At 47.1% G+C, this 26,278-nt stretch overlaps 1 protein-coding gene across 1 annotated transcript; it reads left to right on the top strand.

Annotated features, from left to right (window-relative positions):
- The first annotated feature begins 2,288 nt into the window (after positions 1–2,288).
- baz2a (bromodomain adjacent to zinc finger domain, 2A) lies at positions 2,289–25,493 on the top strand. Its single transcript, XM_080853776.1, has 30 exons — positions 2,289–2,428; positions 4,482–4,611; positions 4,824–5,921; positions 6,422–8,521; positions 9,046–9,330; positions 11,002–11,541; positions 11,635–11,695; positions 12,016–12,124; positions 12,332–12,433; positions 12,675–12,900; positions 13,213–13,274; positions 13,360–13,425; positions 13,711–14,103; positions 14,586–14,840; positions 15,070–15,284; positions 15,426–15,500; positions 16,102–16,279; positions 16,669–16,731; positions 16,876–17,020; positions 17,250–17,974; positions 18,323–18,581; positions 19,198–19,353; positions 19,626–19,786; positions 20,224–20,289; positions 21,103–21,386; positions 21,760–21,895; positions 22,010–22,156; positions 22,415–22,665; positions 22,820–22,963; positions 23,193–25,493. Exons 2-30 carry the CDS (start codon positions 4,482–4,484, stop codon positions 23,362–23,364), a joined length of 8,604 nt encoding a protein of 2,867 aa, XP_080709902.1. The 5' UTR covers positions 2,289–2,428; the 3' UTR covers positions 23,365–25,493.
- Positions 25,494–26,278: the final 785 nt, after the last annotated feature.

Raw genomic sequence — 26,278 nt, 5'->3', positions numbered from 1 at the left:
ACACTTCACAGAACATTCATCAAGGTTTGGAGTAATTGAGGTTCTAAATTGATCCACAAATGTAATGTTATGTCTATCTATACATCTTAAATCGTTATTTTAACCGTTTGTTCAACGATATTGTCATGAGCATTTTAAACGTTGCAGAAAGGCTTGGAAATGATCTTAGGAATAATGAGTAAGGTCGGATAATTCAAATATTAAGCCTACTGTCTCATGTATTCGCTTACTTTTACTAAGACATACACCTGACCCTGATTTGGACTGCATCGTGTTCCAATGTCATCTGCTCTTGGAGTACGATCTTAAGGTTCTGCTTCCACCATGTTGTCTTGCATTGCCTCCTACTGGAAATTCAAACAACACGATTGTCTTAGTTGCCATTAAGTGTGTGTTCAAACCAGATAGTAAATTACTGTATTGGGGACCAACAGTAAGGCGTAATACAACAGAATGTATTAACTCAAGGTAGCGTTCTTATCCGGTCTGGGTTTTACATTTGCCTTCGTAAATACATTGGGCGTTTTTTCCAGCTGCAATTTAAGCGTGTGTCGTACATTATTTGAGTCACTAAAGAGCACGACTGACATTCAGCCTACATTTCGTTTTGGACTGTCTACGGTGTGATAGCTGCAGATGACATCATGTCCGAGCTCTTGACCACCTGCTATCTGAAAAAAGCATCATATCGACGCACATCTCATAAAACCGTTATTTTGAGTATGTCTAATGATTTTTTTCCGCTTTATGTGCCAACCACCTTTTGTCTAATGAAATAATTTCTTCATTATTGAGAATTAAATGAAAGAGCCCTCAGATGTCAAGCTGGACGGACACAAAATATTTCGTAACATCGTAATTTTCTCTTTGATTGTTGCTTATATTCACAAGAGATGTTCGTACTAATTAAGATCTCTATAGACATGTTGTATTTGTTTCAGTCTCATGTCCCCAATTTAGCATATAATATCCAAAGCACCACTTCCTGTAGCCGCATTCTGACCAGACATCCTTTGCGCTCTGGTGATTTTGTATTTGGAACGGACATGTCGTGGGGTCCTAAAGCCTACCGTTTGTGTTCGAAAATGTAGATAACTTGAAACCTCAACATGCTTCCCTTGTTCCCATCTTGTTTGAAAGTAGCCTAAGCATAAAACCACTACAAAGTTAGCTTAATTTTAGGCAGAACTGTCATATAGGCTATTGCTTATAAGGTCAAACAACGGTCTCCTATCTCCTAGTTTGGTGTTCACTCTAGAAATTGCTTTAACCCTTATCGACCAACCATTTACTGTAGACCTACTCGATGTTTTCACTCTGTCAGATAAAGTGTCAATTGCGTCAAAGTGTAGGCAATCCAAAGTCTACCAACTATGGGTGTGATACATTATCCTATTGACTACCTACATCCGCTATTGCAACAAAAAAAGTTTCTCGATTACACCCAGGATTTACACATTTCAAAGACCCATCTCTCTCCTGATAAGGTTAAAATAAACGGATCATCTATTTATCTGATACATATTGAATTAAGAGTCTCGTGATCTAGTTTGAGGGAAACAGATTTTGTATTTTCCGTGGTTAATTATGTATCCAACTCTGACAGCTAGCTGATATTCATACTAGGTAGCCTGTATGTTGCAAGAGAAGAACCGAAAATGAGGGATGTTTCAAAACCATTTGAAGTGATAGTTTACGACGTTAGTTGATTATGCAAAGCATAGACACAGGAACCTCCCCCCCCCCCCCCCCCCCCTTTCCGTCACTCTAATGAACAGTTGACTAATTATTTTTTATTTTATTATCATATTATATATAATATTTATTTAACTATCCTAAACTGTTGTGTTATACTGTATATTTTCAGTTTAAGTACATTGAGAACAACTAAACCCAGAACAAATCCCTTGTATATGAAAATGTACTTGGCCAATAAACATGATTCTGATTCTGATAATAATAGCATAATCTAAAACATAAACATATCGCATAAAACTCCGGATACATGAATATAAGCTGAAACGATGTATAATCTAGCAAAAGCGTATTTTTTCCCTACAGGATGTCATGCACCATAAGTTAAAAAAAAAGATAATAAATCATAATATCCTCCCACGTCAGTCTATATTGACAGGTGTCTACCTTTCACCAAAATAGACCTGTATCCGTCGGCGTTAAGACCCGGTACTCCGGAGACACCCTGCAGTGTGTAGGGCATGGGCACCATTCACTTCCTCTTTCAGCTCGGTTTCTTTCTCTTCTGTGATCATGGCTGCGCTCAAACACACCAGCCATGTTTGCTAATTTGAGACCCAAAGGTTAGCGAATACCTGTTCACTATTTACATCGCCTGCACCATCTTCAACCATATATTTCTTCAGTCGGAGGGTCAGAGGCTTCAGTGCCTTTGATATCCAAGGATAACAAGGTTAGGCAGATTAAATTTCATTTTTGCCGGAGAAGTTTTGAGTGTCTCTGTGTGTGTGTATGCGTGTGAAGGATGCTGCTTCAGAAATTCCCCTCAGTGCATCGGGAAAACAATGAATTTATCAACAAAAGAAGAGCATCCCATAAGATAAACACAACAAACATCAATTTGATGTGACGTAAAGATAGATATATCGTGTCATCAAATTAAATATAACTTTCTGACAGTCTGGTTTAAGATGAAACGCGTGATGTAAAGGTTAGATACGCGAGAGCTGCACATTAGCTAGCTTGATTATCTGTACGTTTAACTTCTTTAATTATTTAAATAACCTTGGATTTGACGTTATCTAACGAAGGCTCGCATAATTAAGCGTCTCGTGTATGTTTGTTTATTATTGTGAATCATCACAATATTTCTTACGTTATTCTATTTCATGTGTGTGAAATTTCTGGTTGAACTATACTGTTTCCGAGTGCATTTTAAGATAACAAACCAGTAATGCTAACCGCGGTGTTGCTAAATAGGCCCAGTTGGAAATGACGTTATTAAATGAGCATTAACGTTAGCTCGCTAATCTGTCGAATTGGAAGTAATGTTATTTATTGAAATATTTATCTCAGCAGTTTTGGTAGTGTGTTAGCGTTTCCCATGTAAGTAAACAAACCTTTTTCATTTCTCAAGTCACATTTGTTCCTCGGGACCCCCGTTTGTATATAGCCTGATGGCTAGAAGAGGCTTTTTTGTTTTCTTATTGTCGACCGTTTGTAGCTAATGTTAGCTACGATAGATGGTTCCAGTGCTAGCGCCATAGCTAGCTAATCTTTTTCATTGGAATAAGTTGGTGAGCAAGTTTTCATGAACGGACAGATTAAGAAATACGTCCGTATTGTCCAGTGTTATGTATTGCTGACTGCAAGTCCTCTTTTTCGTTGGGACTGAAAGGACATAGTCTGCCAAAGCTAGGCGGAGTGGTTTTGGTTTATATTGGCTGTTATCTTCACTGGATGTTGGCTATCCCGTCTTACAAGGAGATGGTTAGGCAGGGAACTCGCGTAAAGCGGAGCGCATGGTCACATGTATTGGTTAGCATGTTTGCTAACCATTTTGTTTCTTTCTTTTTGGCATGTAGCTCGCAGGTGTTAATAATAAGGCGATGGTTATTTTGTAACTAAAAGTCCAAACCACTGTTTATTGTATATGTAGACATTACCAGTTGCTAAACTGGAGGTTTAGAAATTACAGCAAATGTTTACGCCTCAGACCTGCTCACTTTCCTGGCTATAGCTAGCGGGATGTGTTGTTTTTGCGGTTGGGTTAGCTAAAGTGCTAATGGTGTATCAAGCCGTAACACGGACGGAAATCAACCTAGGTAATGATGAATTAATCTTTGTTTATCTGAACATCGTGTACGATCATTTTTTATTTTACTCCAGTTTCCGATGGTTCATAGCACAATTACAGTTCTCATACTTAAGAGCATCGCCTGTTTGGCTGTGTGGTCAGCTGCAGGAGATCTTGTGTCCATTATAAACACGATAGGGCATCCCACCCGCGTTATCTGCGACATTTTAGGGAAGAGTTGTGGTAGTGAAATGTTTGTGATGTCGGCCACAGCGTGTCATCATAATCCAGCATTCCATGCGCACTCTTGCTATCTTCTGTTTGCAATTACTTATATATGTTCAGTAATCGCCGTTTTATGGTCTGGTGATTATATTTCTGTTATGCAAGAGTTATGTTACTGCGATCTTTTTTTTTAAAGAGGGAACAGTGTTGTTTGGAGGTTAGTCAAGGTACTCACTCTTATCAATACACTTTTGTAGTCATTGGGCATGTTAGGTTTTGTTTCTCGATTCTTACTACGCGTGGCGTCAGTAAGAAAGAGGAAAATAAAATATAGAATTGCATATCGACATGCAGAAGTGAAGAGGGATTTGTTTTAATAAGTGGAATTTGAGTGAATAATATATCGACCATCTAAATGTGCATCATCTGACTGCGACATGGATGCTGTTCAGTGTGTTCATATGTTGCTTTTTGTTTTCTTCAGATGGAAGCAAATAATCATTTTAATTATGGCCCACACTCGTCTGTGTCTACAAACTCAGGACTGAAGCTTTCCTCAGGGGATTCTCTCTATACTAATGGGTCCTCCATGAACTTCCCCCAGCAAGGGAAAAGTGAGTAGCGGCAGTGTCCATCAGCAGTACTGTTTGTTTGTGTGTAGTTATTGCATTTGGTTATTTCACGTCAGATTTGCTCATGGAAAATTCTGCACAGTAGTGTAGTTGTGAGAATTTACTTTCCTTTTTAAAATATCACTAACTGAACTCATTTTCTGTTCTGTTCTCTCCTCTCCTCTCTCTTTAACCCTTTGTGAACCTCCATACAGATATAAACGGCGACATGAATGTGAATGGCATCACTACTGCAATTGGGACCAGCCAAACTGGCCCCCACCCTCCCTCATCATCGTACCCACACATGACCAACCACCACCACCAAGGCAGCATGGCCTACGACTACCTGTGGGGCCAGACCCAGTACAGCCCGGCCATGTCGTCTGGGCCCACACATGCCATGCATCAGAAGCAGGGCACCCCAGGGGTCTTGCAGCAGAACCAGCACCACTTCCAGAGCCACGGACAGTATCAGGTCAATGGGGCCATGGGTACCTCCCACCAGACCCCTGTTGGTGGTGCGCCTAACGTTAGCCTGGGGGCTGGCCAGTACTGGAACCGGCCAAACCCAACACAGCAACAGGGAGGTGCATCCATGGCAATGGGCTACAACTCCCATAGTGTGTATGGAGGCTACCAGAGCCAGGTGCACCCAGGCTTGTCACCAGCCCAGCACCACCAGCAATCACCTATGACGCACCAAGGGCCTCCCACACACCACCACCCTCACCATCCACACCCGCACCACCCCCATGCCCACCACCACCCGCAGCAGCAGCACTATGGCATGGTGCCCAACGGGATGCCGTACTACCAGCACCAGCCTCAGCATCCACCCCAGCACCCACCACTGCCTTCGCCCCAACCACAACACCCCGCCCAGCATCAGCCCTTACCTTCGCCCCAGCCCCAACACCCACCCACGCACCAACAGCTGGCCTCACCTCAGCCACAACACCCACAGCTGGCCTCACCTCAGCCACAACACCCACCCCAGCATCAGACCTTACCCTCACCTCAGCACCAAACCCTTCCCTCTCCCCAGCACCAACCCCAGCACCAGCCTCTCTCATCTCCCCAGCCCCAGCACGCCCCTCAGCCACAGTCTCAAATGATGCCCCCCACGTCCCAGAACTTCACCCCTCCCAGGGGGAGCCCTCAGCACCACCACATTGGCCGTGGCGCCACAGGCAGCCCCCTCCCCATGCAGGTACCCATGATGTCTCCCTCGGCGATACCTGATGGTGGCTCCCCGCAGAGCCGGGACAGCCCTCTGGGAAGCAGTTTACCACTGCCCTCAGTCATGCAAGGTGAAAACTGGACCCTCATGCATTGGATTTCATTGTATTACACTATGTCATCAAGTATGATCCTCATTCATTGTTTTAATGGATATATTGTGACCGGCGGTTGGCTTTAAAGTGGTGAAAATGTGAGTTGTGAACCTGTAATTAGATTGTGGGCAGGTATCTCGGATATGCTTTTAATCAATCCCATATATACTTCATGATCCTGAAGCATTAGGCCATACAAAAACTCCACAGTAGCCTTAATGGAAAGTCAGAATTTTTACTAGTACATTATAGTAAATTAATATTGATTTTCCAGAAATGTGTATTTGCTGTAAGGGTACATTTTAAAACCACATTGCTTCAGTGGAAAGGGGATCACTCCTGCAATCAAATGTATTTTCTAGTGTGCTAGAGAGGTAAATTACAGACTTAATCCGACAGGATGATGGTCATCCGTCTCCTCTGTGTGTATGGGGTCATCCATGTTAATTTTTTTTCTTCCCCTTGTCCCTCCCAAGGGCGCCTCGGTGACTCGTATAAAGAGGTGGACAAAGGCTACAATGGGGTGGAGCGCACATCTGTTGCCCAGCGGCTTCCCAAAGCTGACGGATACCCCACCAGGCCCTCAGCCCACCTCTTAGTGCCCACCAGTGACTACTGCCAGCGCGTGCCCCACGGGGGGATTGACGTGGAGCCACTCCACAAGCAGCGCCATGATATGGGAGGACCCATGAGGGAGGCCATGCACCCGGCCATGTCTGCGCCTCCTCCACTTTTGTCTACACCTCCGCGTCAGGCTTCATCAGGGCCTCCTGTAGTGTCTGCGCATCACATGACCGCCTCAGAACCCTCATCCTCGTCGGCCGCCTCCACGTCTGCACCTCCTCAGGTCGGGGCAAAGACGCCTCACGGGAGCCCTGTGTCTGCTCCTGCCCCCATGCTCTCCTCTCCTCCACTAATGGTCCAAGGGTTGAGGCCCATGCCTGGTGCCATGTCGCCTTCCTCCTTGGGAGGGGGACCGCCAGAGCTGATGCCCACAGCCTCGTCAATGTCAGGTCCTCCTCCTCTGATGGGCCACGGCTCAAGGACGGCCCCAGTTCCTGCTCCTCCTCCTGCGGTGACCTCGCTCTCTCCAGTTGTGTCCACGTCACACCCGTCTGCTCCGGCCACGTCCGCACCTCCTCTATGGACAAGTGCACCTCCTGCGTCAGCCTTCTTACACTCTCAGATGGCCTACGTACCTCCTCAGATGGCCCAAGCCCCCAAACTTCAGGAGACGTCAAAGCCTCACTCCCCTGTGTCCTCACCCTCAAAGGTGGCCCAAACCCATAAACCTGGAGAGCTTTCAAAGCCTCTTTCCCCCGTTTCTGCACCTCCTGTGGTGGCTCCTGCTCTTCCCTCGGGGGTGTCTGCAGCCTCTTCGTCTCCCCCAGAGGCCCCTGCTTCATTCCCGTTATCCTCATCACCTCAGAAGGCCTCTGCTCCTTCACCCTCGATGTTGTCGTCTCAGACGGCTACGTCTCTTCCAGACGCTGTATCCGAGCGAGCTCCTGAAGCACCCGCCACGGTGCCTCCCACCACGGCTCCTGTCTCGACACCGCCTCCCGCGGTCGCTGCTCCCCACCGCGCCGCCTCTGTGCCTCCTGCCGCGGCATCCTCTCCCCCTGCGGTGAGTGCCGCCCCTCAGGCAGCCTCTGTGTCTCTTCCTACTTTAGGTGCACCTCCACCTGGAGCTGCTGCACCTCCCAAAGCGGTCTCGGCGCTTCCCGCCGTTTCTGCACCGACTCAGGCAGTCACTGCTCCTCCCGGGGGCTCCATGCCGCCTCTTCCACCTCCTCAACCTGTCTCTGGACCGCCTGCTGTTTCCACGACCCCTCAGGCTGGGTCTGCGCCGAGCGTCTCGGTGCCACCCCCGGCCTCTGAGGCCGTCTCCTCTCCTCCTCAGGCTGCTGGGCAAGCCTCCCAAGGGTCGGACCAGCAGGACTCGAGTGACAAAGCTGCCAGCAAAAAAGAGGTCAGTGATCCTCAATTTGAAAAAGACGTGGCTGTCAACAACTCGTCAAAATCGGACTCCACCCAGGCACCGCACTCCAGGAAGTCTCCTGCAGGCCCCAGCGATGTCAGTACTGGGATGGCGCCCCACAAAGCCGATAGCCCAGCTAGGAACCTTTGGCCTGAGGCAGGAAAGTCCCCTGCACCTGTTAAAGACCAGGACACCCCGAGGAAGACTCCTTCACTCGATGACACACTTGATGAGTCTCTGGACTGCTCCTCCATGGCTGAGTCAACCCGCATTGAAAGCTCTCGGGCTGAGGACACCAGCATCATGGAGGGCACCTTTGATGACTCGATGGCTGATACCTCCTACACGGACGAGCCCTCCATGTTTACAGAGGACTCTGCCACAGAGGACTCCAGGCAGGTGACTGCTGATGACACCCAGGATAACAGCGACTTGTCCCAGGTTGATGAGACCATGGACAGCTGCCTGAGCACCAGGGAGTCTGGCACAGAAGATAACAGTTCTCAGCTGAAGGACTCAGTGAGTGATGACTCACAGGATGATCTCTCTCAGATGGCACCGGACGACCACGACCTCTCGAAATCGCCCGGTAAAGGTGAGTGCCTAAATGAACCAGGAAGGGTTGGTTTTGCACATTTGGTGTGGTGATTTGTGACTGATGGTGGGTGGGTGGGTAGGTGGATGGATGGTGGGTGCCTTTTTGTTGTTGTTGTTATTGTGAGTAGTTTGGCTGTGTTTTTGTTGTTTGTTTCTTTGTATAATGATTTGTCTCTTCAGTTTGTGGCTGACAAATTTGTTAGTATTGATGGAGGCATTTTATTTTTCATTGTGGACACATTGGGTTGTACATGCAGCCTAGTCTGTCAGTGGCCAAAATGTCAGAGGCTATAAAGCTCCAGTAAACGTTCCCGCCAGTTAGACCACTCTACATCCTTAACGTCTGAAGCTCCATCATCTCCCCAGCCATTGATTACTTTAATCTGTTGTTTAAATCCTTGTTTATTACTTATATTTCACCTTCAGATTTAAGTTAGATGTATTTTAATGATCATGTTTAGGCTTAAAATTGATAAGGGTGAAAACTGTCTTCACGCACGCTGACACGCTGTCCTCTTCCAGGCCCTGAGGAGAGTGAGGAGAGGAAGGAGAAGGATGTGGACGCTGGCTGTGATGGGTGTGACGCTCCAGATTGCGCTGGCGTTCCCGCTGATGCTGCGGTCAAGGCTGGCACCCCAGTGAGCGCTGATGAGGGCTGCCAGGAAACGGCGGCGACAGACCCCAGCCCTGCCGAGCAAGCGGCCAAACCGCTGCCCCTGTCCACCTCAGCAGTCACCGTGGCAACAACGCCCCCTCCACAGAAGCCTGCTGCAAAGAGGGCCAGAGCCAAAGCGACTGCGAAGCAGGGTAATGGCGCTGTCCTCTCACTGTGACGCTGTTGACTGTTGACGGGTGTTTTGCCTTCATTTGTTCATTTGCATGTTCCATCATGGTTGTTCTCATTCTTTTTTGCTCTAGTCATCATGTTCAGAGATTACATGTGGTTTAGAAAGCTGTGTGGTTTTAAGACTAGCTCAGCATGCTACCCAGGCCATTCAGGCCATGTTCATAAATGCACATCAATAGATGGGTTCCGTCGCAATTTTGCATAAAATAGAGGTATTGTTTTTAAACACTCAATGGGAAAAGACCATTTGCAATTGTGTTATGTTATGCGATTCAAGCTGGGTTTTCTCCTCTCGTGAGGGTTATTCGAGTTAAACATGGCGACGGATCTCCAAGATCTGATAAGTGTTGGCACATGAATTTCCATTGCGTCCATCAATAGCTGCGGTAGTGATTAATCGAAGGCAACAAGGGCATGTGATGTACGCCGTATTGATCGGCAAACACCTTGTACTTGGCAGTGGACAAGGATCAGACATTTCTGGGAGGTCATTTGCCGCAGTGTTTTTTTATAAAGATTAGTATGATGTTTTTGCTTGCTATCTAGATTTACAGTAAGTTATTTATCTCCAACCAGCTGGAGAAATAATTTTCTCATCAGACCATACGAAACACACCATGTTTTTGAATGTGTAGTGACATGTGACTCACTTATATTTCTCGCAATATTTCAACTTGTTTGCTATTTCTTTTCAAAATAGTTTCCAATACTTTTTTGCAATTTAAAAAAAGTGCATTAAGCAGGTTAATGGAAACCCGTTTATTGATTAGTTTCCATCAATGACTTCTCGTTTCTCTTGCATGGTTGGAATGATTAAAAACATGATTTAATAGATACTTTGTGTTGCCTACAAGTTACCACAAGTTAAGGTATCATTCAGTGTGGACACATGTGTCCAATTTCCGATTTCAGTCCGATTTAAATTGGAGATTGGACACATGTGTCTCCCCAAAACTAGATACATTGTGTCCGACTTGAGTCCGACTGGACTCCGATGTAAACCCCTGGATACACGATTCGATTCCGCTGGGAATTGGACTGGGCACGCATGTGTCTCTCGAATCTAGATTCAAATTGGACAACAACAACTTTTGCACGTGCTTGAGATCGTGCCCACAGACATATACATGCATAATATATGTCTATGATATGATAATCGCTGCTAGACGCTCAGTTCTTGTGCTCCCTCTCATTTACGTTGAAATTCTGAAACCGAAAGTGAAACTTAGAAACTGCAACGCAACTGTTTGGGACAGAACGCGCTAATTCAGTGAACAAATATTTTCATATTACTTTTCCTCCAGTTGTTAGTCATGTAATCCATTTATATCGATGTGAATCAATCAATACTAATACAACTTTAACTGTGGTGTGTTTTTGTTTCATTTCACAACGTATTTACTGTATAATCAACGGTAGCAGATGTAAACATTCCGCATTTGATTTGAACTGACTCGGCCAAGATCTAGATGTGTCACTGCCATGTGCTTTGAGATAGAGCAGTTAACCCCCCATGGAGACCCCATGGAGAGAATTGGATGGGATCGGAGTGCTGCCATCATGTGCCCGCACTGATTGTGAAATAGTTTGAAGTGGCCTCGTAATAATTCTTGTCCACTGCTAATTCCCAGGTACTAAAGCTTCCCCGGCCGCTCAAAAGAAGACTCCTGCTAAGGCCCCAAAAGAGGAGAAGGAGAAGCGGAAGAGGAAGAAGAATGAGGATAAAGAACCTCCCGGAACAAGGAAGAAACGCAAGCTCTCCAAAGACGAAGCATCTGACTCAGCCATTGCAGACACCATTCGCGCTGTAAGCACTGGTGACATTGGTAAAACCGCTGCTGACCAGAGCCTGGTGACCAGTCAGACCACTCCGGCCAAGCCCAAGAAGATCAGGAAGCCCAAGGGGGCTGGACAGGCTACTGTCACCGAAGCAACAGCCTCTCCTAAGACTGATGGAGACCACAGCCTGGAGTCTGGTCAGACTCCGCCAGCCAAGCCTAAGAAGATCAGGAAGCCAAGACAGCCGAAGGTAAAGGATGGAGCTGCAAAACCAACCAAAGCAGCCAAAACAGCCAAGGCAGCGAAATCACCCAAGGCAGCCAAGTCGGAGCCAAAGGAGGCCCCTAAAGCTGATCAAGACAATGAAGATGAAGATGAGGGCTCCACGACAGGTACAGTCTGTTTGACAGATTGATAACAACATGCATAATTCAGTGTTTCTGTTTGTGTACTGTTATGCACCAGTTCTTATTTCTGCATTACAGGAGAAACTCAAAAGAGGAGGATTGCTACAGAGGAGCAGGTTCACTTCCCTCTTCTGCATGGGTAAGTGGCATGGCTGTTTGAAATATGAGTGCTTGAGGGAGACCCCCTCCCAATCTCTCAAACACTGCTGTTCCTGCCCTACCTATTGCTGTTTTGATTCCCGTGGACTCGCGCTTGCCTTGGTGCTGATCTCAGCGCTTTCTCCCGGAGGCTTGGCCCGTCAATCTGCTGAATTAAGTGCTGTGGAGCTCCACTGCGGATGGCACCGTGATCTGTGAGATGCTGACTGGCGATCTTCCCCTCTGTGTGTGTGTGTGTGTGTGTGTGTGTGTGTGTGTGTGTGTGTGTGTGTGTGTGTGGCATGTGTATTCGTATCCCAGGTGGAAGAGGGAGGTGCGTGTCAAGAAGCATGAAGACCGACTGAAGGGAGAGACCTGGTACTACAGTCCTTGTGGGAGGAGGATGAAGCAATTCCCTGAAATCATCAAGGTATCACCTTTTTTTTAGCATTTCTCCCGTAATCACATATTAAAATCATTTTCATTGACATTTCATTTTATCATTGGAAACAGTCAAGTTCAGTTTTGCTCAGAGCTTGTCGATTAGAGCCGATATATCAGCCAAAATAGTTTTTCTACTAGTTGCAATGGCAGGGGTGTCTTTGTGCCTAACATTGAGTGGTCCTCTCTCCTGCAGTACCTGCGGAGGCATGAGTGTGGGGCTGTGACCAGAGAGCACTTCAGCTTCAGCCCACGCATGCCTGTGGGAGACTTCTATGAGGAACGCGAAAGCCCAGAGGTCAGTGAGGCCATGCTCGACTTTGTTTTCTTACACTTTTGTTGAGTAGGGCATGTTTGGTGTTGTTTGGCTTTGCTTGTCATGAAGACAAAATATGAGGTTGGGTCCCTAACATGAAGTACTTTTGCATCATGCATACAGCTCCCTGAAATGTACAAGACTAGTTTAGGAGCCCCTCACAGTCAAAGCCAGTTAAGCTTTTGACCTGTTTGTTTGATCGATCTACTCTGTCGTCCTGCAGGGAATGAAGTGGTTCCTTCTTGCCAATGAAGAAGTGCCCTCCATTATCATGGCTATCACTGGCAAGCGTGGTCGCCCACCCAACCCAGACAAGGAGAAACCCCCTGCCCGGGTCAGGAGGCCAAAGGGCACCCCTGGGCGCCGGCCTGGCAGACCACCCAAGACCAACGCGGTGGATCTGCTGAGCAAAGTGGACGCCAGGATGCTGAAGAGACTGCAAGCGAAGGGTGAGGAGCGGGGGGGGTGTTCCCAGATTAAAACTGTCCTACGCTTAACCGCAACAACATAAAATCTTGCTAACAAACCTAATGGCATTTTTGGTGATGTTGTTGAGTGTTATGGTCATTGTGCTGAGAAGGCTTTCCTTATATTTTCACGGGGTGTTCAGGGAATTGGCAAATATCTTGGAAATTAGTTAAATTTCGCAGTTTCATTTTTTGGATTTACAGAAGTATTGAAGACTAATATCGACGATACTTTTTACAATTCTTTATTTAAAGGTTTTTTAATTTACTAAGAATACATTTGTCCAATTTTAGAAGAACTTACTGATGAGGACAAGGAGAAAATGGTCAAGATCAAGAAGAAAATGAAGAGAAAGGTACAGCTGGCCTGCATATTAGCTCACGTTTGCCTAGCCTGCATCTACGCTAGTAATTCTTAACCTGTCTATGTCTATATTTTAGGCAAGACTCAAGCGCAAGGAAGATACCAAGAACAAGATTATCAGACAGGAGAAGCGAAAAGCTAAGGTATGGACCAGATTTTTTGTTTATGGACGGACAAGTCTTATCAAGCTTTTGTCTCTTGAGATATAGGACGGAGATTGACAAAATAAACATGGCAAAACCTTTACTTTTCAACTTCATACATTAAAACCTCAATGGTGGTCTCATTTACCTTATTTCTTTTCTTTGAGACCTTTTAGGAAACATTTTACTACTGCTACTACTTTTTCACTTTACTGTGTAAAGTCAGCCCGAAACGTTAACAGAGTTGCAGCCCTCACTGAGTAACATGCTCTCTGTTAATCCCAGCTGGAGAAAGCCAAGGAGGCAAATGACCAGCAACAAGACGAGGGGAAACCAGCCCAGCCTGGGCAGCCCCAGTCCCAGGTCCCCTCCGACCAGAAGACCCCTAAGCCCGCCTCGGAACCCAAGAAGCCCGGACGCAAGAAGCGCGTGCAGACACCCGAGGAGATGGAGAAAGCCGGGCAGGTGAAGAGGGTGGCGGGGGCACGGAGCCAGGCCAAGGCGCTGGCCAAAGCCCAGGCCGAGGCAGAAGCCCAGGCCCAGGCAGCGCTGGCGGCCAAGAGGGCGGCAGAAAGGCGGGCGCAGGCCCAGAGGCGGCTGGAGGAGAGGAAGAAGCAGCAGCAGATCCTGGAGGAAATGAAAAAGCCCACAGAGGACATGTGCCTCAACGACCACCAGGTGAGGGCGCTACACCACAACTTGCTCTCGCATGACAGCATCTGGCTGCAGGTGTAGAGTTTCTGGCAGTGTAGAGACACTGGAATGCTTGTGTGCCATATTGCATAAATGTCAAACACTGTATGGTGTGTATGGCCGGATACCAGTGCATGCTTGTTATAGAAAAATGTTGCTGGGATACATGGATAAGATACTATTAATGTTTCACACAGTAACACCACCTCACTTTGTTTAGCCTGTTGTTTAGTACCCATACATACAACACATGCACACACACACACACACACACACACACAAAGACACTTACCACTAATGAACACATCCATGCCTCCATTGCTAACATAATGGTGCTGCCTCTTTTTTCCCTTTAACTGATGAGCATGAGTAAACTGTCTCTGATGGACATTTGTAGGGCATAGTTTTCCCTCTCCCTTGCTGGAGGTGTCCTCATTCTTGTCTCCCGTTCCCTTCTCGGTGCGCAGCCTCTCCCTGAGCTGTCTCGCATCCCTGGAGTGGTGCTGTCGGGCCGGGCCTTCTCCCATTGTCTGGAGGTGGTGGAGTTCCTGCACAGCTATGGGAAAGTGTTGGGCTTGCAGATCCCCAAGGACGTGCCCAGCCTCAGCACCCTGCAGGAGGGGCTCCTGGGCGTGGGGGAGAGCCAGAACGAGGTCATGGACCTGCTCATCAAGTTGGTGGAGGCTGCGCTGCATGATCCCGGCCTGCCGTCCTTTTATCAGGTAGGATCTCCTGTTGAGAACTCCCTAAAAAATATGTAATTTGTGTTACTACATACATTGTATGATTGCTCCACTTGTTATTAGGTGAAATCGCTTTTTGGTGTGCCCTAGCATCTTTGTAGAATCGTCTCCAAATCACAGCTGTAAATTCTCTCTGATAACCACTTGATGTAAATGATGACATTGTTTTGTCTAACTCTTGCCCCACATTTGCTCTCTGTCTCTGTAGTCGGTGAAGATCCTTGGAGAGAAGCTGGTGGATCTCGAGCTGAGCCACAGAACCGTGTCCGAGTGTCTGCGGATCTTTCTGGAATCCCACGGCTTCGAGGTGGACGTGTGCAACACCCTCCGCACCAAGACCTTCCAGGCTCTCAAACCAGATGTGAAGGCCTCCATTCTGGCTTTCCTGGTGGAGGAGCTGAACGCCAGCAACATAGCTACCAGGTCAGGATTCGGTTCTCTCCCCCAGCATTAGTCAGTTAGTTCCGTTTTAGGTTAGAGTTTTCATCTTGCAAGCTTTGATTTGAGGTTTGCATGATTTATTTCATGACTAACAAAGGGCATTTCTGCACTCTGATTTTACAGGGATATTGACAACACACTGGAGAATATGTCTACCTACAGGAAAAACAAATGGATCATTGAGGGCAAACTGCGCAAGTAGGTTTCAAAACATGAGCGCCTGGTCTGGTCTGTGTGTGTGTGTGTGTGTGTGTGTGTGTGTGTGTGTGTGTGTGTGTGTGTGTGTGTGTTTCCGAGGATCTTGTGATCCATCTTTGTATTGTCTCAGTAGGTCTTAATGTGTTTATGATGAATGGCCTTCTCTCTGTGAAAGTTTGTCTTTTTTGACCTGAAAGCTCCTACTGTCCATGCCTCCTCGGTGGGTGGGTGAATGAGTGTGTGTGAGTGGGGGGGGGGGGGGGGGGGGGTTCGTCTATTTCCCCCAATGTTATTTTGACCCACACAGTATGGATGGGTGTGTGATACCATTGAGTGTTTGTGCATGAGTTGGCTTGCCCATGTCAGTTTGGTCCTTTGATGTTTGTTCGTAGTCTGTTTATTGTTTAGGCTCCTACGATTGACCCTCATGGCCAGCGAGGTTATTAGAGTGGCTTCCATGTGGAGAATATAGTTGTGACGTAAGCACATATAAACTGTAGGTGGGCCTATGGGTGTCAACTTGTGTATGTGTACAGGACATGTTAAAGGGATGATTTGAGTAGCCTTTTAAAGTGTTTGTGTGTGTGTGTGTGTGTGTCAGATTGAAAGCGGCATTGGTGCGCCGGACAGGACGCTCTGAGGAAGAGCTGTGCCTTGAGGACCGGAGGAGGAGCACACGAGCTGGAATGGCTGAGGAGGAGAGCTTGGAGGAGACCACCATGCTAGATAGGAGCAGCCGGCGCGGACGAGGAGTGCGGGAGGAGCCCAAACTCACTGAGGTACGACAGGGCCATGGGGAGGAGAACCAGGGGCAAGCAGGCATAGGGAGAGGGAGAAGAAGAGCAGGAGGGTCATTTAGGCATGTGGTCCATAAGATTTTCTTGAACAGCAACTTACAATTTAAAGAGGGCATACATTGCTAGCACCAGTTTCTAGCATTCTAGAAGGTCGGCTACAGGAAAGTACCACATGGTCTTGTTTTAAAAATGTTTAGCTTTGCTATGAAATGATGTGGTGTTTTTATTCAAATAAGATAAGTTTAATTTTCCCCAGCCAAAAGATTGCCCAACGCCTGATGTGACCTGGCATGTTTATGTGGATTAGTGAAGCAGTGGCGTGTTAAGTGTGATGGGATACTGATCCCTCCTCTGTGTGCTCTTACCCACAGGCTGAAAGCCCAACCAACGCCAGCATCCCAGAACTGGAGAGACAGATAGATAAGCTAGCCAAGGTAAGAAACAGTTATGTTCCCACATGAACTGGTTACCATCAGAACAGTAGGACAGGTTAAACATGAAGCATTCATTCATTTACCCTAATGGATTTTTCATCAGATAGTCCATCACTTCACTCTATTTCTCTATCACCCCTCCAGCGTCAGGTGTTTTTCCGTAAGAAGCTGCAGCAGGCCTCTCACTCCCTGCGGGCAGTGTCTCTGGGTCAGGACCGCTACCGACGCCGGTACTGGTTAATGCCACACATGGGGACCATACTGGTGGAGGGACCAGAGGAGGTCTTGGGTACGTCAAACACTATCATGTCGGCTTCCTTGGTTTATGTATTATAATAAACGATACTGTTAGACATGTTTTTACTGGTCACCATCCCCTTTTGTGCAGTTAATTTTTTTGTCCCATCTCTTTTAAGCTTTGTAAGGACTTCTTGTGGATAGATTTGTGGAATATATATATACATTTATATTTTTTTTTTGTATATTGCTGAATGGCACTTGTTTTTGCCTCAATGTAGACTCCGGTGAATACATGTTATCGGATGAGCCCATGGTCTATCCGAAGAAGGAGGTGAAGGTGGAGGTCAAATCTGAGGAGCCTCTCTCACCCATCACGCCCATCAACCCCGCAGCCACTGCGGCCAGCCCCCGCTCTCGCTCCCCCCGCGCCTCCGGCAGCAGCGGCGGCGGCGGCGCCCCCCTCACAGAAGTGGATCCTCTCCCCGGTGAGGCGTCCCTCATGAGCAGCAGCAGCCCCCGGGGCCGAGGCCGTCCGCGCAAGATCAAGCCCGAGGTGGAGCTCCACCTGCGCACCGCCAAGAATCGCAGGCGACGCCGCAGCAGCAAGTCGGGCGGCGAGGAGCCCTCAGGAGACGCCACGGCCAAGCTGGGCACGCAGGACCTCACCCAGGCCGCGTTCGCCGCTTGGCTCAACCAGGCCCAGGTCGACGGCGCCCCCCAGGACCCAGCCACCGCCGCAGCCGTCCTGGCAGCGGTAGCAGCAGGAGGCAAGGTCCCAGAAGACGGCAGCCTGTCGGAGGAAGCCATGAAGGAGCTGGCAGAGAAGCAGGCGCAGTGGTTCCACCTGCTGCCCAAGAAGCCCTGCGACGCCTCAGGTCTGTCTGAGCCCGGCCTGCCCTCCCCCAATGCCATCTCGTCCTTGAAAGAGTCACCCACCTCCCCGATAAAGGGCGCTCCCCCCAGCACCCCCTCTCTTCAGGCTGCTCTCACCGCCCTCACACAGGTCAGCCCTACTCTAAGTATTAAACCATCATTACATCAGTAACCTGCCACAGCAAAACTCGGTTTTGAGATACAGGCGATTGAAGTCTGAGCATTGATGAAAATCCACTTGTTATGGACCTTTGAATGGAAACTGACCTGGACAGGAAAAAGTAAAATGCACAAATAATGTATTTATTTATTTATTTATTTATTAAGTCAAATATAATCTGGATCATTTTTGGGACATTATGCTGGTTTTTGCTGTGGTGGGTCACATTATGTTTCACATCTACGTGTAATCAATCACATAAAAACAGTATAAAAACTGTCTTGAGTGTCTCACACATTTTTTTCTCTTCCGTTACAGATTCCCATACAGCCTGGAGACCTGACTCCAGGTGTGGCTCCACTTCTCCCACTATTGCCAGGTTCTGTCCCCGTCCCCCCAGCGTGCTCCACCCCAGTGCAGAAGCCAACCAGGCGGAGGAGGAGAGGCAGCAGTCCAGCCCGCCGGCCGTACTCCCGCCCAAGTACGGGCAAGCGTCGTGGCAGACCCCCCTCCACACTCTTCCAGGAGATCGAGCAGAAGTACCTCACTCAGCTAGTGGTCAAACCAATCCCTAAAGGTCAGTTTCCACCTGTTCTCCACCATCTCCAGAGTCCTATTCGAGACTTGTTGGCTGCTGGTTATACTAGTATGAACCAGTGTTTGTGTAAATAGGAATGAACATGTTTATTTCTGTAAAGTATACTAGCTAATCAGTGGCTTCAGTTACTTTCCAATGGCTTCTGGCAAGTTGAGTGGAATCAGCTGATGTTAAATACGTGTGTGTCTGTCACTACAAAAATGGTTCGAGCAGAATCAGCTGATGTTAATAACGTGTGTGTCTGTCACTACAGAGATGGTTCGAGCGGAATCAGCTGATGTTAATAACGTGTGTGTCTGTGTCACTACAGAGATGGTTCGAGCGGAATCAGCTGATGTTAATAACGTGTGTGTCTGTGTCACTACAGAGATGGTTCGAGCGGAATCAGCTGATGTTAATAACGTGTGTGTCTGTGTCACTACGGAGATGGTTCGAGCGGAATCAGCTGATGTTAATAACGTGTGTGTCTGTGTCACTACAGAGATGGTTCGAGTGGAATCAGCTGATGTTAATAACATGTGTGTCTGTGTCACTACAGAGATGGTTCGAGTGGAATCAGCTGATGTTAATAACGTGTGTGTCTGTGTCACTACAGAGATGGTTCGAGGCTGGTGGTGGGTGAAGGAGCCTGAGGAGCTCACTGCCATCCTACAGGCCCTTAATCCTCGTGGTGTCCGAGAGAAGGTGCTGCACAAACACCTCACCAAACACCTGGAGTTCCTGTCTGAGGTCTGCTCGAGGCCCAGCAGTGGTAAGAACAACCCCCTTTCCTTACCTTTTTTATGTCCCCTCTTTCTCAATTCCTTGGAAATATTTTCATCTATTTGTATCTACAGAGATATTTTAATATGCGTCAAGAACTAATTTTTTAACCATATCATAATTATTTGTATCTTTGTGAAGAGCCAAAGTAATTAGAATGTGTAGTGTTTGTTGATATCTTTTGATGAGACTGTGCAACCTCACATCAAACCTTTTAGCATGTCTTTAATTCTCCCCCCCTCTTTTCCCCATTCCTCTCAGACCCTGTCTTCAAGCGTGAGCTGGAAGAGGGCAGTTCCGTGCTGGATATTCTGAGTAAGCCCTGGCCTGAGATGCACAAATGCTTGCAGGCTGACATCAACGCCCTCCAGTGGGTGGAGGACCTGGAGCAGCGCGTGCTGGCAGCAGACCTCCACCTCAAGGTGAGCGAGGCTTCTCCAGGAGAGGGCAGTCTAGCACAGGGGTACAGAAAGTGTAAACGTTCGGACACTGTTTCAGTGATTGCACTCGACATCATTCAACATTCAACATGACCGTGAATGTTGAATGTTGAATAATAGTATTCAAATAGTTCCCAGTGGATATCTAAAAGTATTTTTGCATTAAATGCCCATCCCTAGTAAATACATGGTTTGATTAAGTTGATCTGATAACCAAACTATATACATTCACATCTTTTTCACTTAAGAGTAAATAATGCAGAGGAAAACTCTGGCCCTTGTGATGTTCCCGCGTCTTCTGTAATTCATGGGTGCACTTCTGGTGTGTGACCAGAGGGTGGTGCTGTATAGCTTGTTGGTGCAGCTTGCCCTGCAGCACCCACACACATCATCACATTTCCACCATTTATATTCCAAAGATGGCTCCCCAGAGTGGAAAGAGCAACATGGAGGGTAACACGGAGGAGCCTGTTGCAGGATTTCAGGTACAGTATGCGGGAAACTGGAACCAGGGAAGGAAGGCTTTGAACCAACATGGCTGATTTTACCAGTCTCTAACAAGGGTTGTCTGCAAGCAGCACCCCTTTCTAAATCCACTTCTCAGCATTAAATTGTGTAAAGTAGGATTTCACAATAAATGAAAACTGCCTTGTTCGAAGAGTCTTCCTCTCCAGTCACCTCCAAACCCTTCCCTTCCCTCTCCCCTCATCTCTGTACATTTCCACTCCTCTAGCTGTCCTGTGTAGTGGTCAATCCTTTCTTAGACTAAAACCGGCTCAAGGCATGTTAAACTGGACAAGGCTTCTGTGATGTCCATGGCAAAAGTCCCTCTACATAGTGCATTTCTTTGAAGCTGAAACTTACACATACGTTTGTAGGACACAGTATAGGCCTAAGTGTCAAGTATGATGAGGATTGTAATTTAATACAGCCTTGGACAACACTTAATCCTTATCTAGACCAATGTGGACTTCTAACCTCTAATGCTAGGTTTAATATATTAAGCTTTAATAATTTCCACTCTTACTGATGGTGTTTAGTAGAAACAGTTTTGCATAAAGCGGATACTCGTGATGCAATCCGTGTTTCCTAATTGTGGGGAAATCTGTATTCTATAAGGCATGTAAAATTGTATTATCTGTAATAATACAATGAGCTATTAATACACTAATATCTTGTACATATTGGCAGTGCCTACAGGTACTTGTCTACCCTTAGACCTTGTGTTTCTGTTTTCCTCATAGGGTCAGGCAGATGAATTCTTGAATAATCTCTTCCTATCTCACTGCCTCCCTCAGGCGTACACAGTCCCGGAGCCAGACTCCACCCGCGAGGACCTTGAGTTCTACGAGCACGAGGTGGATCCACGGGATGACTGGATCGTCAGGACAAAGCGGGAATGGTCTGATCTGCTGCGCGTGCCCAACAACCCAGTGGATCTGGCCGTCCATAGACTGGCCAACCTGGAGCGCAACATTGAGCGCCGCTACCTGAAGGAGCCGCTGTGGAATCTGGCCGAGGTGATGCGCCTGGCCCCTCTCACCCCACCCCCAGGGGAGGAGGTCCCCATGGACGTGGGCAGGTGAGTGGGATATCTGGTGTGCATGGATGTGATACATTTTAGAGCATCAGTCTGGTCAAGATGTGGAACTGCATTGTTTATGAAGTTGGACTTGTAAGATAAGTCCATGATCATACTTGACGCAAGCCAATAGATTGTCATAATGAGAGGTAAATGATTGAATCAATTAAACTCCCTTGTGGCTTCTTCCTAGCCTGTTCCCCTGGATCAGAGCTTTTGGGGGCTCTTCCGGGTGCACTCAAACCCAAATGCATAGTCCGAGACAACTGTATAACTATAACTGATATTCCATACAAGCTCAGTGACACTCTACATTCCCCAGCCAACATGTCTCTCTCTTTCTTTTTGTCTCCTCATCACCACCCTCATGCAGTTTGGAGATGGAGATTACCCCAAGGCTGAAGACATGGCGACAGGGCCTTGACCGCTGCCGTAGTGCTGCCCAGCTCTCGCTGTGTGTACTTCAGCTGGAGAGAGCCATTGCCTGGGAGAAATCAGTCGTCAAAGTGGTAGGGGAATTGAAGAGAAAAATAACACATCCAGCTTAGGTGATCTTTTCAATGCGTCATTCCTCTCTCCGCGTGTCTTAACTGTGTGTCTGTTGTCTCTGTGTCCCCTCTCAGACGTGTCTGGTGTGTCATAAGGGGGATAATGACGAGTACCTGCTGCTCTGTGACGGTTGTGACCGTGGCTGTCACATGTTCTGCCTCAGACCTAAGGTTACAGATGTGCCCGATGGAGACTGGTTCTGCCCCATCTGCGTCTCCAAGGTAAACCCCCCCCCACTAAAACTGGCATTGCTCTCCCCCTTTAATTACTTGTAGGCGATTGATTGGATTGTGATTTGAATTGATCGTGTAGTATCGCAGGTAAGGATAGCAGGTTGCAAGTCCAGAATGAGCTCCCTCCATGCATGAATTTGTTTAATGTGTGACTCCGACTATCTCAGTCCTTGCCATCTGTCTCACTTTTTCTCTCTTACTAGCCTGTTTCACCTTTTTCGCCCGTTCTTTCCTGTCTCTATCTAGATGGATGAGGGCGGGATGCGGCCTCAACGCTCCGCGAGGCAGCGGGCTCACCGGCGTAAACGTCGCCTGGGCGTCTACGGACCAGAGAGCTCCGAGGAGGAGGAAGGCCCACGCCGGTTGGCGGGCATGAGCACGCGGCAGAAGGATGGTCCCTCATCGGCGTCCAGCAGCACGAACGGCACCTCGGGCATCTCACCCAGCAAGCGCCGGCGCATGACCACACGCAACCAGCCCGACCTCACCTACTGCGAGTGAGTACAGCTCCAGGATGAGGCCACCTCACGCACAATTAACAGGTGTTCCCCAGTAATGCTTGGGGCACCAGTGAAGTTAACCCTGTGGTGAGGGAAATTGGTTTTATGTGATTGAAGTCTGATTTGTAAGCTTTGACTTCCCGACCTTCAGGATCATTCTGATGGAGATGGAGGCACACGCAGACGCCTGGCCCTTCCAGGAGCCAGTGAACCCGCGACTGGTGCCTGGTTATCGCCGCATCATCAAGAATCCCATGGACTTCCTGACCATGAGAGAGAGACTGCTACAGGGAGGGTAAGGGACCGTGCCTGCATGTATGTTTGTGGACGTGACTGTATGCACTCATCTTATTGGCCTACAGTATGCCTTGTAGGCAGTATGCCATGGAACAGATGGTAATGTGTACCTCCCGGATACTAAGATGATCGCAAATGATTGTGTAGGACCCATTCGAGTCAGATGCTGTCTGGGCTTTCTGTTCCTCTGTAAAGACCAGTCTACGCTGCTCCCTTCTGCCCCTCAGGTACTGCAGTGTGGAGGAGTTTGCTGCCGATGCCCATCTGGTGTTCAGCAACTGTGAGCTCTTCAACGAGGACACTTCAGACGTGGGCAAAGCCGGACACTCCATGAGACTCTTCTTCGAGAGCCGCTGGTCAGAGTTCTACCAGACCAAGGACAAAGAAAAAGATAAATGAGATCTCGGGATTGGATTTATCCTGGGCAGGGCCTCGTTTTCACCCTTCCCTAAATGTTGATGTCGCCTACATTTCCCAAACTTCCCCAAGACTGCTACTGGAGCTTCCTCCCAGACCCTTGTATACATATATGTACAGATATATCTACAGTTGTTGTTCATTATTATTCTTTGTTTTTGTCTTCATTTTGTTTGCTTTCCCTCTATCATCACTGTTCTCGAGCATGGGATATTTTATGGCCGACAAAACAAAGTCTAAAATGGAAAACATCCACCATGAGAGGAATATTTCCATTTGTTTATTTTATTTTCCTCCTCCTTTACCCATACTCATAACGTTCCATTCACCACATGTTCCCCTCACATCGACACATACAGACACACAAATACACACACACACACACACACACACACACACACACACCCCTCACTCCTCACACACAGGGTCTGGCTTTGAACCAGAGGACCGTTTCGTTTCTGGCCTCCTCCTGCCAGCTCTGTGATTCCGTTGGATCATCTCTCCGACTTGACTCCGTGGACAGGACCCTCTGGTTCATGCCCACCCCTGGACCAGCCAGCAGATGAGCGAGTGGCCTCCTGCTACACAGTGTCACACAGAGCACCTTCCATGCCCTGTCACATGATGTGGTCTCAGCAACTAGAGGCCATTTTGTTTTTTACCCCCTCAGTATATTTTATTATTATATATTCTATATACATATAAAGATAGCTGGGATTATTTAATAGCAATAGCTCGTAGTGACTCTGTACAGACCACACCGTAGAGATGTATAGATGATTTCATGAAATGGCCAGTAAAAGTGATTTTAAAAGGAACATTTATCCTTAAAACTATATATCCTGGATCATGCGTACCTGTATTGCACCCCTCCCACCCCTTCCTCCCCCGCTTGTTGTAGAGTGCTGTTTATCATCAACTGGAGTTGTTGACCTACTTCTATTCTTCCCGCCGCCTGAACCTTTTCCTCCCTCCTCGTAGCTGATTACCACCTTCCTACATTTCTGTTTTTGAAGCAAATCATAGTCTTTGCGGCAATGGCCATCACATCAGCAGCAAGCGTGTGACCAAGTGTTAGAGGATCTTGATGAGCAGCACTGAAGCAAAAATGGTTGTGATTTTTCACTCTGCGAGCTTGTGTAGCAGCTCCTATGCCCAGCCAACTCCCCACCTCAGCCCAAACCCCCTCCCAAGCTTTTGCCAGTTCGTTCAATAGTCTGTCATAAAGAGAAATAGACTGATTCAATGTTGGTTAAAAAAAAGAGAAAGGTTATGTGTATATACATTTGGAATACAGAAAGTATAATTATGTGTTAGCGATATTCGTCCTTCATTGGAAGTGTTTGGTTTTTAATTATGACAGTCGCAGTGTACCTGCTGCTTAGTTCTCAGTACATAAGTCCAAAACTGTTTTAAAGTTGCTCTCTCTCTCTCTCCTTAACTCTCCAGGGCCGTCATAGACGAAAACAGCCTCAAAAAATAAACCTCATTAGTCGTACAACTCTGGTAAAAATTGGCTTTGAAAGTAAATTGTATCCAGACAGCACTTGTTCAGATGCATGCACTGGGAACAACTGAATAGTTGTACGTTTCTTCCACAGTGCTCGGACAAAGCTGCATCTGGCTCTGTTGGATCTGGTGCACGTTTCCAGTCTGTGGCAAATGCTGCAAATCTCATTTATGTCACAAAACGTTGCATAGACCACTTGAAGTGTAATGGGACATGGCCCAAAGGCTATATGAATATCTAACGGAAAAAGGCTGATCACAACTAAAAGATAAATGTGACGTTCTGAGAGAGTGCGCCAGTCTCTTTCTGATTTTGCTTTTGTGTTCTTAACTCTGGTAACACTCGTCGCCCTGGCACTGAAGTTCCCGTGGGATCATGACAAACAGGACTCCAAATAACACAAAACTGGCTTTTATTTAAACGTAGTTTCTTACACTGAACTCCACCTGATCAATAGGAAAGTGCATATATGCCGTATGTGTTCCTTGCAACATGAAAGGGACTTTTTTTTTTCTACAAAAACAATGAAAAAACTAATAAAAAAAAACAACCAAAATGTGGTGTTTAGTGAATTTTTAATAATGTACAGTTTTTGTGACTTTAAATTTGTTCCTTTCTATATTTTTAGGACCAATATATCGTTTTTAAGAGGAGGCATTAAATGATCATGTTGTTTCGAGGTGATGTAACACGTGCATCTGTAGAATGTACTGTAAACTGAATTAAAACCACATCTAGTAGAGAGAACTCCTGTCTGCCGCGTGTTTTGTGTTTTGTGTTGTGCGAGATTTGTTTGTTTCACTCAATATAGAAACGCTGGTAGATTATATATTAAACAGCCTACCAACCCATCAATAAACCAACCATTACAGTCTAACAACCATATGGATTATTTTGCCTTAGCATTTTCTTCTCTTGGAATTTTTGATCTGCATAATAGCCAGCCTGACGCCAACATCTAGAAAATGGGAATCTTGCTCCGAATCCTGTATGGTCACCGGTGCAAGCTGAGGTGCTCGCGATTACCCTGCTCCTGCTCTTTCCATTCCACTCACTGGGGGCTCGCTGAAGTGGCTGTGGGCTTTGTCATGCCCCCAGTCTCCCTGTTGCTCCCTGTCTGCTGCACATGGTGATGGGCTGCCCTGCTGTCTGCCCCAGCTGGGGCTCCTCGCACTTGGGGAGGGTCAGGAAGATTATCCCCTCCCTCTTTTAGACCTGCCCATCTTTCCTCATTGGCTCACCCTTTTTTCCTCTATCTGCACAGAAACACGTTGTAGGTGCTCAGGATGTTTTCCTTAAAGGCCTGTTTATGTAATCTCTATAAGTTCTGTTGTCTGACAGAGTGACAGGGAGGCTGTTTATGTCCATTATATCCATTGTTGGGTT

Source organism: Sprattus sprattus (genome assembly GCF_963457725.1).
Source record: "Sprattus sprattus genome assembly, chromosome: 16".
NCBI lineage: Eukaryota > Metazoa > Chordata > Actinopteri > Clupeiformes > Clupeidae > Sprattus > Sprattus sprattus.
The sequence above is the reverse complement of the archived record's forward strand: the minus strand, read 5'-3'. Positions and strand labels throughout refer to the sequence as shown.